Source organism: Capsicum annuum, chromosome 10 (assembly GCF_002878395.1).
Source record: "Capsicum annuum cultivar UCD-10X-F1 chromosome 10, UCD10Xv1.1, whole genome shotgun sequence".
Classification (NCBI taxonomy): domain Eukaryota; kingdom Viridiplantae; phylum Streptophyta; class Magnoliopsida; order Solanales; family Solanaceae; genus Capsicum; species Capsicum annuum.
Window position 1 is genome coordinate 21,934,970 of NC_061120.1, and position 17,896 is coordinate 21,952,865.

Consider the following 17,896-nt stretch of genomic DNA (forward strand, 5'->3'; position numbering starts at 1 on the left):
TAGATGTTTCGCTCAACTCCCACTGGCTTTCGCATGCTTGTTAAGTCTTGCAAGGAATTCATAATATCAATTGTAGAAGCAGAATCAATCTACCACGTGTTATGATTAACATGAATCATATTAGCTTCATAACAAATAAGATAAATAGAAGTACCTTTCTTCTAAAGCCATTGTTGAAACTTGACAAAATCCTTTTTTTTGTGCCCTTTCTTTCTATAGAAGCGACACTTTAATTTTTTTTTTATGTCAGAGTTAAGTGGAGCCTTTTCTTTCAACTTTTTGCTGGCTTAATGAGACTTTCTGTCCTTGAGTAGTCATGAATGAACTTTCTATCAGTAATCGACTTTCCTATTGAACACACATAACCATAAGTTCATTGATAGGCCATTTATCCATATGTGTTATAGGGGATCTTAAAAGGGTCGTACTGTGCTGGCAGAGTATTCAAAATATAGTGCACAAGAAAAGTTTCAGACTTTTCAACCTTAAGAGACTTTAGTTGAGCCGCTAAGTCTTGAATTTTCATGTTGTGCTCACGCACACCTCTCACATAGGTGAGCCTCATTGATAAGAATTTCATAATTAAGGTACTGGTAAGTGCCTTATCTAAAGTCTCAAATTATTCATCAATAGCCTTCAGTAATGCCTTGACATTTTTATGTTGTTCGATAAAACCACAAATACCAGTAGAGATCTGGTCTTAATCAATATAACGCTCAAACGATTAGAGCGCACCCATTGTTTATGAAGAGCAATCTCATTTTGAGTGCTAATTTCATCAATAGGTGGTTTGTCTTTCCTGATAGCATAATCAATGTCCATTCACCCTAAGTGAGAAGAATTCTCCCCTTCCAGATCTTATAGTTCTCACTATTCAATTCGAAAATATCACAAATATCAAAAAAATTCGCAGGTTGCATAACTACAAAAGTATACATATATACATGCTTAATAAATTTGAGGCAAATATTATTAAATTGAATCTACTGACATAAAAATTGCTATGTCATATGAACTCTTAACCCACTAAAAAGCAATATTTCAAACCCTTTGACCATTGACCAGGTCTATGTGGCATTAAAAGCGCTGACTAGGCACACGCCTAGGGTGCAAGTGGGGGTCAATTTTTGGTCAATTTTATATTAAAATAATTTAAAAAATTTAAAAATAAAATTAAAAAGCAATTTTTATTCACTTTCTCAACTAAAATTTTTCATTTTTTTCCCTTTTCACTCCAAACTTGTCCTTTGCACGCTTCACAGCAATGGCCGCCAAGAAATTCCCCCGTAACCCTAACCTAATCAACGGAATCTCCAAATTCTTCTATTCCAAAATGTACCACAAAAAGGGCCTTTGGGCTATCAAGAAGAAAAACGGTGTCAAATTCCCCACCCACCCAAAATCCACCGCCGCCATTGATCCTCCCTCAACCATCACCGTCAAACCACCAAAATTCTACCCAGCCGATGATGTGGAAAAACCCCTCATCAACAAACACAAACCAAAACCCACAAAATTGAGAGCCAATATTACACCTGGTACTGTTTTGATTATTCTAGCTGGGAGATTTAAGGGAAAAAGAGTTGTGTTCTTGAAACAACTTGTGTGTTTTGTACTGTTACTTATTAGTGGGTCGTTTAAGGTTAATGGGGTTCCATTAAGGAGAGTTAATCAAGCTTATGTTATTGCTACTTCAACGAAAGTCGATGTTAGTGGAGTTAAGATTGACAAGATTCAACGAAAGTTTATGTTATCCTTATCTTTGTTGTGGTTGTATTATCGTTGTTGTTCATTGTAAAAAAAAAAATCGTTGTTGTTCCATGAAGAGGATCTTTGCAAGTTGATATTATTGTTGTTGTTCATTGTCAAAAAAAAAAATTATATATTCAAGAGGGTCTTTGTTGTGGTTGATATTGTTATTGATTAGTAAAAAAAAAAAAATATTGGTGTTCCTTGAAGAGGGTCTTTGCTGGTTGATATTGTTGTTGTTGTTCATTGTCAAAAAAAATTTATATATCCCTGAAAAGGTCTTTGTTGTGGTTGATATTGTTGCTGTTGTTCATTGTAAAAAAAAAATTGTTGTTTTACTTTTAAATTTTTTTAATTCACTTTCTCAATTTAAATTTTTTATTTTGTTTAGGATTAATTTTGTAACTTTTACAAATTGTTAAAGATATTTAAATAAAAATTGAAAATTCATTATGTTTGTGTATGTGAATTTATAGTTAAAACTTTAAATTAACTGGAGAGAAATTTTAATTATTTGGAATAAATTTGATGTTTAATTAAATTTATTGTGTTTGTGTATTAGAATTTACAGTTAAAAATTTAAATTAAAAAATTATTGTGTTTGTGTATTAGAATTTCTACAATTTATAAAAATAATTTATTTAATTATGTTTGTTAAAATTTGAAAATTCATTATGTTTGTATATATGAATTTATAGTTAAAAATTTAAATTTGTTGGAGAAGAATTTTAATTATTTGGAATGAATTTGATATTTAATTTGTGAGCAAAAATAAATTAAATGACATTTATAAAAACTTTTTATTTAATTAAATTAATTTTAATATTTAATTTGTCATGTAGCTTTAAAATTACTTGGCATTTAAGGAAACACTTGAAAATGACGTGGCAGATGACGTGACACACGTGGCAGCTGATGTGGCAGCTGACATAGGAGAGTGTGTTACACTCACTAAAAAGTGTTTAAAATATTGCTTTTTAGTGGGTTCAGGGGTCCAGATGACAAACATGTAAGTAGAAGTATCCAACTTACAAAACCGATATAGTACAGGGGTCCATCGAACCATTTTGCCTTTCACATTTGAATATCTTATATTCACTTGTCAATAACATAAACAAAAGGAACATGATTCTGCCAACTACGGTCATCTTCTTCATCAAACAGCCAAAGAAAATCCATTTTACCCAGTTTGTTTTTACTATTTCAGACAGTAAAAAAATTGATACATAGCCATAGAATTGTTAGAAAACTTGCTTTATTATGATTTCTAACATCTATTTATATCAAAAATAAAAAATATAGATCTAAAAATCAGAACACCATTTTTTTAACAAAGTTTCTACCCTAAAAATTAACAAGGCATAGGTAAATTTGACTGCTCTGATACCAAATGAGAGATAACAGAGCAATATCACAGCGGAAATAGAGAATCAACATACCTCCATCCATTGTTGAGGGTTTGTAGTTGACGTCAGCGTCAACAACGTCTTCGGCTTCGCTTTTCGCTGAGTCTTCTGAGCACTCAACCTCACTTTATATGGTGTAAATTTTTAGAGAGGATTGCTCTTAGGGACAGAATCGGAGATGGCCTAAATGTATATATTGTTCCACCATCAGGAGCAGTTGGGCAGTTCTTTTAGATAAGGGTGGCAATAATTAGAGAAATTTGAATTTGAAATTCAAATCTTTGACAATTGATTTATGGGAGGTTACAGTGGGAGGCTACACGCCATCAAAAATGCCCACACTCATAACAAACATTAGTCCATACGACATAATAAATCTCATCAAAATATACTAGAACAAGCATAGCTTACGCTAGCCTAACTAGTTTTCTCATCTAAACTCTATTTGATACTTTTGACTCTTGACTTGTTTCAAATGCTTATTAAATACTCTAAACATGTAAATTATCACAAAAATACGCAAAGAACACTTTATACTTCATTAAGCCACCAAGTTATCCTTAAACTAAGCTAAACGCGCATATATAATGACACTTAGGTGTATAAATACACCTAAGATCACCACCCACACTTAAAGCCTTGTTCATCCTCGAATAACTCTTTAAGAATAATCTAGAAAAATTTTACATCACTACTTGTGCTAGGACACTCAAGCTAGAGCTACAACGACTACATGAGTAGCAAGTTCTATATTAGGCTTGTCACTTTACAGTTGAAACACATAAATACTACTTCAAGACTTCCTAGCTTCCAGGATTGACACTACCAAGTTGGCAAACTCATGCACATTACTCAGCAAATAGATCATATAATTCACCTACCCATCATTAACATGCGTCTTCTCCACAAGAGAGTCACCCATATTCACTCACAAATATGCAATTTATCACAAGAATGGATGTAAGAATCAAATTTCTATCACTCTCACAATGAATTTACATATGACATAAAATGAACCATAAGCTTTCCCTTAGTGTAGTACTTCACAAATATCAGAATGTCAAAGTTCAAGATCAAGTGGGACTTTAAGGGTGTACTATAGGGTAAGGGATGGGTAGGAACCATTCTAGACAGTAATGGTGACTAACTTTCTCAAGTGCTTTAATACACCACACTTTCATTAAACTCATCTCCAACCAACCTATTTCTCACTACTTTTATCTCCTTACCTCACTTTTGTTTTCCCCATATCTTTCATCTAGTTTACACATCTTTAGTGGAGTGTATTTGCTATTAACACATGACTCACTTCTTTTGGTCAATTTGTTTTCATATAATATTCCTCACCACAACACATACACTTTTTAAACACATCAATATCTATTATTTTGGGGCTTCGCTTTCGCTTTTTCCTTCTTCTTCACTTCTCACTCCTTACCAGCTTTCATTATGCAACTAAAGCGCTTAGGAATTTTGCATTAAATTACGATCAATTGAAAGAAAATAAATAAGTTGCATATGAGTCTACCAAAGAATAGACTAAAGGCTCAACGGAGTTAACTAACGTCATGCAAAAAGGATAGATAAAGCAGGTGTAAAACATGACTATCAAACAAATGTCTATATCATCTCCTAAATATAACATTATTTATTTTGCTTTGCAAACACACCGGGCAAGTTCTAGACATCAATATGCAAACATCAAATGTAACAAAAACCTTAACACACATGGTACATATTTAATTCAAGAAGAATCTCTATAGACTCTCAACCAAGCAGTCACAGGAATTCAAATCTAAGCCAAATTCATACAAGAGTCAGATAAAAGAGCCTAGATTTCTCATAAAAGTCATTCAATTTTTACATCATGCCTTAGAATTCAACGCCACTTGAAACAAGTAATCAAGTATAGCACCTAACTTAATCATGTGTAGCACCTAGCAAGAGTATCTCTATTTATTACAAATACAAAAAAAATTAAAATTACTCCTAATTTTTAAAAAAAAAATTGTTTCAAAGGGACCCCTTAGAAAAGAATCAAAAATAGAAATCGAGGGGTGGATGAAGTGTTCTCCTATTAAATGGATTAAAAAACAAAAATTAAAAATAAACAAAGATAAAATCTTTTTTATTTTTTAAATTTAGTCAAAACTTACAAATAAATAAAAATAGAAATTCTATATCGCATTCTATATCGCATTTCACCCTAAACAACTCGAAAGATTCTCACCCCACACTTAGAATCATACTTTGTTCCCAAAGTATAAATTAAGTTAAGAACAAGGATTAAATAAACTTCCTAAGGCCTCTAGGTGTAGCTAGTAGCAAGTTACTTTCTCAGATTTTCATCCTAGGGGCTGGGGGACCCCACACTTATGCTTTCATCATTCTCCTTAACTTAGATTTCGGATACTCAGACTTCTCCTAATCTACAAAACAAACAAACAAAAAGAAAAACAAAGATGACTATATAACAATGAATAACTCTATTACATCATCGGTTGCCTCCCAAACAACACTTAATTTAATATCGCAGAATGATTCACATCACAACTATCATCCATAGTCTCTCAATATCTTCTTTCTTTTCGACCGCAACTTCCTTCCCTTCCTTTCTTTACCAATAATACCATCATAATTTGCCTTTTACTACTTTTCTCACCTCATGTAGGATCACATGAAAGTCTTTCAAGATCAGGCTTGGTCATTAATTTAAGAAATTCCATGAGAGAGTCCAAGAAATAATGGAAATTTTGCATTCATACACTTCACACTCATCCACTCCTACAACTATATAGATCTTTGTAGTGTGAGGGTGTGTTGAGTGGTTTGTACACTTTGATGACCACCTCTTCATCATTCAATCTTATCTTGAGTTTGCCCTCTCTAACATCTATCAAAGCTCCATCGATAGCCAAAAATAGATGTCCCAATATGATTGGTACCTTGTCATCTTCCTCATAGTCAAGAGCAACAAAGTCAGCAGGAATAATAGACATACCAACCTTAATGAGAACATCCTCAGTGTTTCTTCGAGGAACATTCTAGCTCTGTCCACTATTTGTAACACAATTAATGCACCTCATATTTTCTAAATATAAAGTTTTAAACGTGGAAAGAGGCATCAAGTTGATGCTTACCCCTAAATCACTCAAAGCTTTAACAACATCACTTTCATTAATTTTTATGGAGAGGGCAAAACTCCATGGTCCTTGAGATTTTTGGGCATCTTGCTCCCGACCGCAAAATTGCACTCTTCAGTAAATACTACAATCTCAATATTACCAATCCTCCGTTTGTTCGTAACCACATCCTTCAAGTACTTACATATTTGGGTATTTCTTATAAAATATCTGATAAATAAAGGTTAATGTGAAGTTCTTTAAATATGTCAAAGAACATTTTCAAACAAGCATCCTCTTCAGCTTTTTAAAGCTTTTGAGGGAATGGGGGTGGTCGGGTCTGAGATTTCTGAACCAGATTTTCTTTCGGGTACTCAGACTTCTTATTTTTGTCATTTTCTTTGGACTCAACTTGCTTTCCTATCTTCTTAGGTGTGATCAACTCTGTTTGCGCCTCATGATTTTTCATTAGAGGTATGTCAATCAAATCTCTACTACTCCTCAAGGTGATTTCTATAACTTTCTTTGGATTTTGCTTTATATCACTAGGCAACCCCTTTGAGGTCTTGTGTTTTGCGCCTGAGCTAACTGGCCCATCAGTGTCTCTAAATTCTTTTAAGCCAATTACTGATTTTTAATCTCTGCAGCCATTTGTTCTTGGTTGGATAAAATCTTTTTCAAAGTCTTTTCTATATTTTTGGACTGATTATTCTTTTGAATATCTTGTGGCTACTAAAACTACTGAGGTTGAACCAGATTATTGCTCCAAGAGTAGTTGGTCTGAATCTGTCAGTTACGATTATAGGCATTACCATAGTTTTGATTCTCTTTTTGTGCATTGCCCACAAAATTTATTGACTTCAAACTTGCTCCACATAAGTTTGTAGAGTAACCACTACTACCAAAATCTCACACCAAGTTTGTACCTACTGAACTGAGTAGACCTACGCATGACATTAAGTCACACTCAACTTGTTGAACGGAGTCATCATCTGCTTCTAAAATTAGGCCAACTGTGCAGCTAATATTGTGATACTATCTACCTCGATCATACCTATAGGCTTTTTCACCATACTGTTGGTATACATCACCCTTTTACTCTAGATTACCTTGTGTAATATGGTTGAGGAGAGTATACAACTCATCATAGGTTTTCTCCAACGCCTGAGCACCTGTTGTTGAATTTAAAAACTATTTATGTTATGGTCAAGACTTTCAATAAAATTATAATCTAATACCTCATTTGTCTGTTGGTGATGAAAAAATTTCTAAAAAAAGAGTTGAATCTCTTTCATGCATGATAGAGATTTTTGTTTGACTTCTACTTGAAACTTAAGATCTCATTCCTCAAATTTGCAGTTTCGTAGATGAAAAAATTGAATGAGAAAAGTTTTATTAACTACTGATCAACCATTTCTTTGTTCTTCCAAGAGTGAGAATGAGAAAAGAGTGGGCCTCAAATAATTTGTAGAGACTCCCGCAGAAATGAATGTGTCACTGATCTCTAAAAAATTCTGAAGATGGACCTGTGGATCCTCATGTTGCAGGCTGTGAACCACCCACTTATGTGAAACAATTGCTCCATAATCTATTTGAGCTCAAATCTGCCTCATGCGTCTGATCTGTGGATACTGGAGGTTATATTAGTTGCAGGTAGGATTATCACTTTGCGTACTATCCTACGGGCTGGTGTTCATCACCCATTGCAGTAAGAATGATCTCGTCTTGTTAAACTTGTGGGATTGTATAGAGAAGTGTTGCTTCTCTCCGTAATTGGTGCTAGCACCGCTTAAGTTTGGGATGTGGTTCTACCAATTTTCTCTCCTTTCCAAGCTTGCTTACGATTCAAACTAGTATCTGCAAATTCAGTAGCTAAGACAAAGTTGTAAACACTTATCAAACAGAATAATAAAGCTAAAAATTAAAAGGTTGCTAATTTTTCAAGTCTCCAACAAATGTGTCAAAAACTTGCTGTGTCCAATCACACACAAGTGTATTTAGTTATGCAAGTAATAAAGTAGCTCTTGCGGACTGGATATCAATTCCACAGGGATTGACATATGGCACACAATCCAATTCAAGTATTACTATTGAAGTTAAAAAAAAAAGGCGATTTGTAACCAATGTGAATTTGGGATTTTATTATGCGAAAAGTAATAATAAACAGTAACAAAAATTTAAAGTGTTGGAAAAATATTTAGGAGGATTCCAGGTCAAGACATCTGGAACATTTATGTGAAGTTATACAATCTCATTGATTAAGTTATTTATTTTTGAGTCTCTAATCATCTATTTAAATTATCCTCACAACCATATAAGTGAGCGAGAATGTGGGAACTAATTCAAACAAATTTGTATTTCATTCCGTATTTGAGCCAAATGGGGCAGATTAGATATGTTTCTATCCTAACCACTAATCTTATCATTAATTCATCTAAAGGACAAGAACTAACTCATTATACTCCACGTTCTAATTTAGTGTTACTCCTTATAGGCTCATAAAAGAAATATAAATACATTCTAAAGATCACAAATTAATAGAATAGTGCGTACAAGAACATAAGAACAACCAAATATGATAATTAACATAAACCAACTTGAATGTATGCTAAGCAATCATGTTCATAGCCTAAACCCTAGAAAGAGGGTGTTTAAACACTCACAGTCATGCAAAGAACCACCATTAATGAATTCATAAGTACAACTACAAAGAAAACTAGAAGTTAAAAGAAGAAAAACCCTAGAGTAGAGCCTTTGTGTCACACCCCAAATCCTATTCGGGTGGACTGGCACCCGTAACCGAGGAGGCCCGGGAGAACCAGCTCATAACCTTATACTTCCCATGCTTACCTCTATGACAACCCAAAATTCGGACAACATCATGTCTCATATAAAAGGAAATAATCACCTGTATAAGCTCGAGCACACATATATATGTATATACAATACTTGACCGTTGGAGCCATCACGTCTATTAACAAAACACCACCTTGACTGTACATTAGGTCTACAAAGCCTCTAGACAATACACAGAGTTTAACTAAGGTCGGGACACACCCCGTCATATAACTAACTTCTACACAATACCAAAAGTGACTGGATATAACACGGAAGGCCCCGAAGCAAACTGGAGCTCACCAAAAGCAGCTGGATATCCTGGCTCCTACTTGTGCGGTGTATGAGCAGAGGTACCTGTGCCTGCAGCATGAAATGCAGGTCCCCCGTGGGGGACGTCAGTATGAAATATATACTGAGTATGTAAAGCTGTAAATAATCACATATGATATAGGAGCTCAATAGAAATCAGAAACAAGTGAATAAATCGTAATAAGAGTGGACCACACTTACTAGAACTTGTGAAAACCTGTACATTGTATTTATTCAATCACTTTACCTTCATTCTTATCATCTTTGTAATCATTACTATATTGTACTGTGACCATTAGGCTGCCTCCAGTACATATCAACTGGGATCGACCCATGATAGGCTTATGCCCCTGGGATACCACCCATAAACACAAAAATAGGGATCGACCCATGATAGGCTTATGCCCCTGGGATACCACCCGATAAGAGAGAACTTCCATCACTTAGTACAATTAATCTTTGAGATTGTTATTTCGGTCGCCACTGCATTTTTGATACTTTGAAACAATGATACACCAATAAGAGACATATAAATATACCATCAATACAATAACAATGAAGTAAGAACTCATTGGTACATCAATGAAGTGTTTTGGAGTCATCAATGCCATAACAATGAAGTAGGAACTTATTGTATATCAATGAAATATTTTGGATTCATTAATAGCACATGGATCTTGTTTGAGTAACCGGATACTTTCTGACATTCATTAGTGCAATAAACATGTAAGATTTGGAAAACAAGTAACTATTGGAATGTCTTGACATCTTGTAGGGTGGAAACAAGTTCATGGGTAACGTAGGACATCATACAAAACCATTATCGATCACATGTTACTGAATAACTTTGAAAACTTTCTTAATAGAACAATTGTTCACTTTCATGCCAAAGATATGGTATAGAGTATGCTTAACATACCTGACTATCAACCTTCAATACTAGTCCCAAATGGACTTCCCGTCTTTTCAGATTACTTATCTACAATAAACATATATAGCAATCTACTATTAGCGACCAAACGTCATAATTCAATTATTTGAATTCACCAAACTAGTGGTTAAGTAGTAAGCCTTAATGACACCATAAAGGGTGTCACTTTAACCCTCTTATACTCCAATTAGATTCACATGTCATGCATATTTATACAACATCCTCCAATATCAAGTTTGGATTCATTTATCCTTCCAACCAATCCATTAAACCAAATTGAGCCATAGACATAAATAATCATCAATTCAATAGTATATCACCATATTCACCTTCCATAACTCAATTACCATATCCACCTTCCACAATTCAATACAACCAAACCATGCAAAATAGTCCATAACCCTATTTTCATCACCTTTCAATAACAACCAATACATATAATCCTCTATCACACATATACATATAGAAAAGAACAAAGGAAAACAATATTCATACCTTAGAATTCACCTCTTGATTATGCAATCCTGTTTGCACAAATATTAGGTGCCGTTCAAAGCTCTCGATATGACAAACGCAGTTATCGGATTACTTTGAAATTTCTACGGTTTAATCAAAAGTAATTTAAAGGTCAAATTTGGCTAGGGTTTGTTCTTTCTCAATGATAGATGATGAAAATAAGTTTTTGAACTCATATACATGTATATATACACATATTCCCATCCATAATATAATAGGAAATGACCAAAATGCCTTTAAAATTTAAATAATGTCAAATCTGTCCTTTGGGGGACTGTTTTAATAAGCTAAAGTAGATCGACCATAACTCTTTGCTCCGATGTCAGATTTGGGTGAAATTAGTATCGTTGGAAGGATAATTCAAAGGGCTTTCATTTCATATAAAGTAGGCCACCCAGTTCATTCTGTACAAGGAGTTATGGTCGTTTGAAGTTGACCCTAAAAATCTATTTTGATAGGCTGAAGTAAAACGAGTATAACTCCTTACTCAGACGTTGGATTTGGATGAAACCAATTGCATTGGAAAGAAGACTCAAAGATCTTTCTTTTCACAGGTCGCAGCTCTACCATTTCATTATATTAAGGAAGTTATGATCATTCGAAGTTGACCCAAAAATTCAGCTGGCCTTAGTAGTTTGTGTGAAGGAAATTTTCCTGCACATTTACTATTCCCAAATATCCCGGCCACCGTTTTATAGTTTCGAACGTGCTCGATTATATCCGAAACCTATCCGTTTTTGGAAATCTTTATATCATTGGAAAGATTATTCAATAACCTTCGCATGCAACAATCGACGGTCAAATTCCGGTATAAATAAAATAAAAAAATTAATTCCATATAAATAAGATCAATACACGTACTTGAATACGGCAATATACGTACTTGAATACGAGGTGTTACACTTTGATGCCTCATCCTCTTTTAAATAGTGTATTATTCCAAAGGTCCTTGTAAATGTTCTAAGTACTCTTTATATAGCTCTTTAGATCGTCCATAAGTTGCCCCATACGAAATATAAGCATTTACCACTTTGCCCTTAACTAAAACCAAGCGAAAAACCAAATTTTAGTCATTTTTAGGGGGCCCGGCGGTGGGGTAGGGTGTTTGCATTGCATGGACTATAGCATGGCCGGGAGAGGGAGGGGGAACATGGACCAACCAATAGTCCCTCGCCCTAGGGAGATTGGCTCATGGCCACCTCTATAAGGTGAGATTTCGTCCAATCTTTGTCCTATGATTCTCATCTACTTGTTTCCTGTTTCCCCTTTCCTTGTTACTTGTCCATAGGCTTCATTTAACTTTCATAACTTATCCAATGGTCTCCTACAACAACTCATAACAAACACTAGTCCATACGACACAATAAATATCATCAAAGAACACTAGAATAAGCATAGCTTAGTCTAACCTAACTAGTTTTCTCATCTAAACTCAATTTGATCCTTTTTGACTCTTGACTTGTTTCAAATGCACTTTAAATAATATAAACATGCAACTTAGCACACAAATATACAAAGAACACGTTATGCTTCATTAAGTACACCAATTTATCTTCAAAACTAAGCCAAACATGCGTAGATAATAACACTTAGATGTATAAATATGCCTAAGATCAATTTCAACACAAAAAATTCTCATAAATCTATATAGTTTTAGTAAATTAAATATATTAGTTAACACTTTAACATATTATCTATTGAGAAAACTATGAGAAATTTCAATATAAGGAATAATCATTATTTAATTTCATATGATCAAGTAACAACCTAACATTTCATATATTTGACCTTAAAGGAATGATAAAAAAAATTGCTTGTTTACTTTCTCATATTTATCGCTTGTGAAATTTTACTGAATATATTATAGTAATTACTTATCATTGTTGTTGTTGTTACTTCCTCGTATTCCACAATTTTTGTGGGCATGTAAGTGTTGTTGTTGTTGTTACTTCCTCGTATTCCACAATTTTTATGGGCATGTTATATAGATATGTTCTTTATTTTGTTCTCAATTGATTTTTATGTCCTCTAACTTTGGGTGTGCACAAGTAGATACTTAAAGGGATTATTTGGTAGAGTGTATAAGAATAATAAAAAATATGATGTATTAATAATGCTTGTGCTAGCTATGATTGTTAGACTTGCATTTTTCTTATGAAATATTTAGTTTGGTGTATTAAAAATAATACGAATTGCATAATTTCTATAATTTTTTACAAAAATACCCTCCATATATATGGTGAAAAGGATGTGAAAAAGATTTTGAGGAATAATTGCGGCTTTAATCGGTTTAATGCATGCATTAGAATCCATTGCATTACTAATACCATTGATTTTAAGGTATTATTAATATACACATCAATACACAATAGAGTGTATAACTAATGCAAGCATTAGTTATACATAGGCTACAAATGTAGCAAACAAGATACTACTAATACACAAAACTAAGGCATGCATTATTCTTTTTAAAACACTCTGTCAAACGATCCAAAACTTGTATAAAGATGAACAAATAGACACATGTGTCCTATGTGACATATATATGACAATTTGCAAAAGATTTTCATGTAGAACACGTGTGTCTACCTGCTCAACTTTGTGCAAGTTTAAACTCCTCTTGTGCATGCCCAAAGTACGTAGGAGGGCATCGATGCAGGCCAAGTTAAAATGTTTATGTATTTTGACTTGAAATTTTATTTTAGGCATAATACATAACTATGCTCTTTATTTTGTCCCCAACTAGTATTTATGTCCTTCAATTTTAGGTGTGCACAAGCCATAAGTAGACACTTAAACTTGTATAATATTGAACAAGTAGACACACATTACGCAGCGTCTACATGTCAATCACACACGAATTATCACGTAGATGTCATATAGGCCGTGTATGTCTACTTGTTCAACTTTATAAAAGTTTAAGTATTTACTTATGCACACTCAAGGTTGAAGGACGTAAATGTCAGCTGAGGCTAAGTTAAAAAACACATTTATGTATTTATTCCTTTTTTTTATGCCAGCGAATTTACATGATATAGTTGGCTAGAAGTTAAATAGAAAAAGTAGTAAAATTGCATCCAAATTTTATGGAAATAAGATTTAGTTTTGCAAAGTTATAGTTGGATCAAAAGAAAATGGAGTTTTACAAAGAGGAATTGACGTATACATGCCACTCTTTAATATAATTGGCAAAAAAGTAGCCAATAAAAGATTGGCGAAAAATGAGCCTACATTTATTGGAATTAATTATCCATTAATTAAAATTTTACTTCTTTTAATTAATAATTAATTCAAAAGTCATAAATTTTAAAAAAATACACACGTAATACTTATCCTAAAAGTGTTTTCAGTTGTATCCGACTACACTTTTGTTCAGGTTTTTATAGGATACTAAACTGAAAATACAAATTCAAAGATTTCAACTACTATTGAGAGGAATGTTAGAGTGGGATATATACATCAATTCCTCAATTAGAGAATATGACTTCTCTGTCTCTTTGGATTCACTACAGTGGAGAATGAGACTCTAACAACAGGTTTCAGAATTATGAAATTGAAGGATTATCATTAATACAGGTATTAATTATAAGGAATTCATTCAAATTATTGATGATTATCTGGAAGTAAATACAGATTTCAATTCTTTAGAAGTTCGGTATAAAATTAATGAAGATTCAAAATCGATGGTGTTACGCAATACTATGGGATTACAAGTATGTATAGAGATGGAAAAAAGGAAACCCCAATTTTAAGGATTTTCCCTTGTGTATAAATTGGAAGCCTATAGATACTCATAGTGTGCTTCTGATTGATGTATATGGGAATAGAATTGAAATTATCCCAAATTACTCCAACTGCAGCAGTCTCAACATCAACAACAATATGTTACTTGATAGCAATGAAGTGGGTGATCTTAAAGATAACTTTTTAAAAAATGAAGCATTATAGGTTGTGTTAATGATATAACTCCTGTCGATCGGCAACATTATAAGGAAAATGAAATCTTGGAGAGTACCATTCAGAACTATGCAATGCGAGATAAATTTTCAATTGAGGCTTACTGAGCTTATCATTCAACTTACGGGCAGCATCCCCATTTACGTGGTAGCTATAGCGAGCACCAGGAAACTGTTTACTTTTCGCAATGTAATATTCCCACATCTGCAAAATGAAATCCAATCAACACTACTAGTTTTTGCAATTAATGTATACAATATAAATAACAAAAATCATATAAACACATGTGTACAATAGAAAATTAAAAAGATTCAAAATTTTCCTTTAAGATGCAATTTTTAATCGCATTTTTCTTTTTCTTCCTACAAATGGGTTTCTCTTCCTCCAAAATAATATTTTATTCATTCACATGAACCTGTTCTTCAATAATTTTTTCTTTCCCTTAGCAATGCGTTTCTTATCCATAAATCTAACACCCATTTTATTTTTATCAATAATTTTTTTGTTTTTTTTAACAAATCTTAGAAAACTTAGGAGAAACATTATATTCCTTCTTCATATTACATTGATAATGTTTGTTAAAAGAACTTGCATGTGACGGAATTGAAATTTTGGGAGGAGATTCTACAAAATCGAAATCACTACACACCATTTTTCACTTTTTTTCATAGAAGCTCTCCTTTTCATTACTTCTAAGTAAGTAAATACAAGTTTTAATCAGCTAGGGCAAAAAATGCAACATTGAAATACGTGAAATCCTAAAAATTAAGAAACTTTTCGATTATATAATAGCAACAAAAAAATCATTAAAGGAGATGAAACTTTTTACATGTTATGGTTGATTAAATCCCGGATGTGGAGAGAATTTAGGAAGAAAATGGACTAAATGGGAGAAAGAAGTTGTAAGAAAATAAAGTAGATAATAGAGAACACAAGAAAATCATAGAAGGTTCTGAAGGAAATAAAATAAGCAAAGTATAAAAAAAGGAAAGAAAATATATTAAGTAATTAATATTTTTAAATTGAAGAGAGAGAATAAAAGTAAAGCTTGGCTAGTATAAATAGCCCAAAACGTTGAAATGGACATTTTATGCCAATTAATTTAAAGTTGGCTACACTGTGTCAATAAGTATGAATTTGTTATGAAACAATAAAGAAAGAAGAAGAGTAGAGAGAGAAGAGAGGAGACTTCTTTATTTCTCATTCTCTTGTATGTATGAGAGATTATAAGATTGATAATACAATGAACAAAACCCCTTTATTTATAGGAGAAAATACTCTTAGTTTCTAACTAAAAGTCAGATACTTCAAATCCTGATAGATATCAACTAGATCTTATTAGATTTTAATAGACATTCACTATAATGTAAATATTTTTATAACACTCCCCCTTGAATGTCTAGATAGATAATGTGCCTCGTTAAAACCTTACTAGAAAAAATCCAATAGGAAAAAAATCTAGTGAAGGAAAAAGAGTATACATCTATAATAATACGCATATTGGCTGCCTCATTAAAAAATTTATAAGAAAAACCCAGTGGAACAAAACCTCGTAAGGGAAAAAGAGTACAGCGCATATTAACTCCCCCTAATGAGAACATCCTTGAACCTTTGCATCCCGATCTTATACACCATCTTCTTACAATTTGTAATTGGACAAAACTTGGAGAATAAATCAGCCACATTTTCACTTGAACGAATTTGTTGCACGTTGATATCACCATTCTTTTGTAGCTCATGTATGTAGAAAAGCTTTGATGAAGTGTGCTTCGTTCTATCTCCTTTTATGAATCCTCTATTAAGATGTGCTATGCATGATGCATTATCTCCGTATAAAATTGTGGGTAGATTGTCATATTTCACTCCACATTTTCTCGAATGAGATGTATCATGGACCTCAATCATACACATTCTCGGCTTGCTTCATGAATAGCTATTATCTGAGCATGATTCTATGAAGTGGCTACAATAGACTGCTTTGTATATCTCCAAGATATTGCAGTACCACCACATATGAATACATAGCCTATTTGAGACCGAGCTTTATGTAGGTCGGATAAGTACCCAAAATCAGCATGACCAATAAGATCGGGACTGAAAACTTGCTAGAAAATTAACTAAAAAAAAGGCTATATCAGGTCTTATAGTATTTGCAAGATACATTAGTGCATCAATTGCACTAAGATATGGTACTTCGTAACCAAGGAGTTCCTCATTCTTTTCTTGAGATCGGAATGGATCCTTATTCAATTTTTGCATGTTTCTCATTCAAGCTAATATTCTATTGCTTTTGAAAGCTCTCCAAGAGTTTCAATGATACTCAAATCATCAAATTATATCTTATGAGGATAGTAAAAAGTTTTTCAAAAACTTTATATGCTTCAGGAATTTTGAATCCTTTAGGGATTTTCATATGGATGTTTGTCAAGTAACAATATCCAACATGTCAAGTGTGACATCTTCAAGTGTCTGGACAGCTAATCAAATAAGTTTTACACTTATCAAAATGCATCCTTTCAGGTCCCTTGATAAATATTTCTACGTCGGCATGCTTAAATTAACGTAGAATTCAGATCTTCAAAATCTTTTACAATATTGCGTCAATATTGTATCAAAGATATCATCGACGATTTCTTATTTTGTATCGGTTCACAATATGATATAACATTTTGAGATCTCATCACTTTATTATTTTCAGGTACCTAAACCTCTCATAAGGTTTCATAAAGTGTTATGTCGTAAGCTCTTCAAGAGCACATTGCCTTCTTATCATGATTATTTGCTCCTTATCCTTTTCAAGGATTAGTTCATTTGGAACCGATTGATCTATCATTCTTCACGCATGCATAGACTTTATCCTTTAAGGACACAAAATAGGAGCACTTGCAGCTAAATATGAGATGCTTTCGGCATTTGAGTTGAATTATCTTTTGAATGAGGATCTGATGATAAATCCTAACATATTTCATAGCTGCTTATAATCTCCCCCTTATGTTAGAAAAACTAACATACATCCTTCATCTTCTTTGAGGAATCCATCTTTGTGCATCATGGTATATTTATTAATC

General features: G+C 33.1%; 1 protein-coding gene across 1 annotated transcript; it reads left to right on the forward strand.

Moving 5' to 3' along the window:
* The first annotated feature begins 1,264 nt into the window (after nucleotides 1–1,264).
* Nucleotides 1,265–1,798, forward strand: LOC107879876 (60S ribosomal protein L6-like). The gene has a single exon (XM_047397613.1). It carries the CDS (start codon nucleotides 1,265–1,267, stop codon nucleotides 1,796–1,798), a length of 534 nt encoding a protein of 177 aa, XP_047253569.1.
* The last annotated feature ends 16,098 nt before the right edge of the window (nucleotides 1,799–17,896 follow it).

Bases quoted from the DNA above. Each gene is read 5' to 3' on its own strand.
- LOC107879876 (XM_047397613.1), top strand. From the start codon at position 1,265: ATGGCCGCCAAGAAATTCCCCCGTAACCCTAACCTAATCAACGGAATC.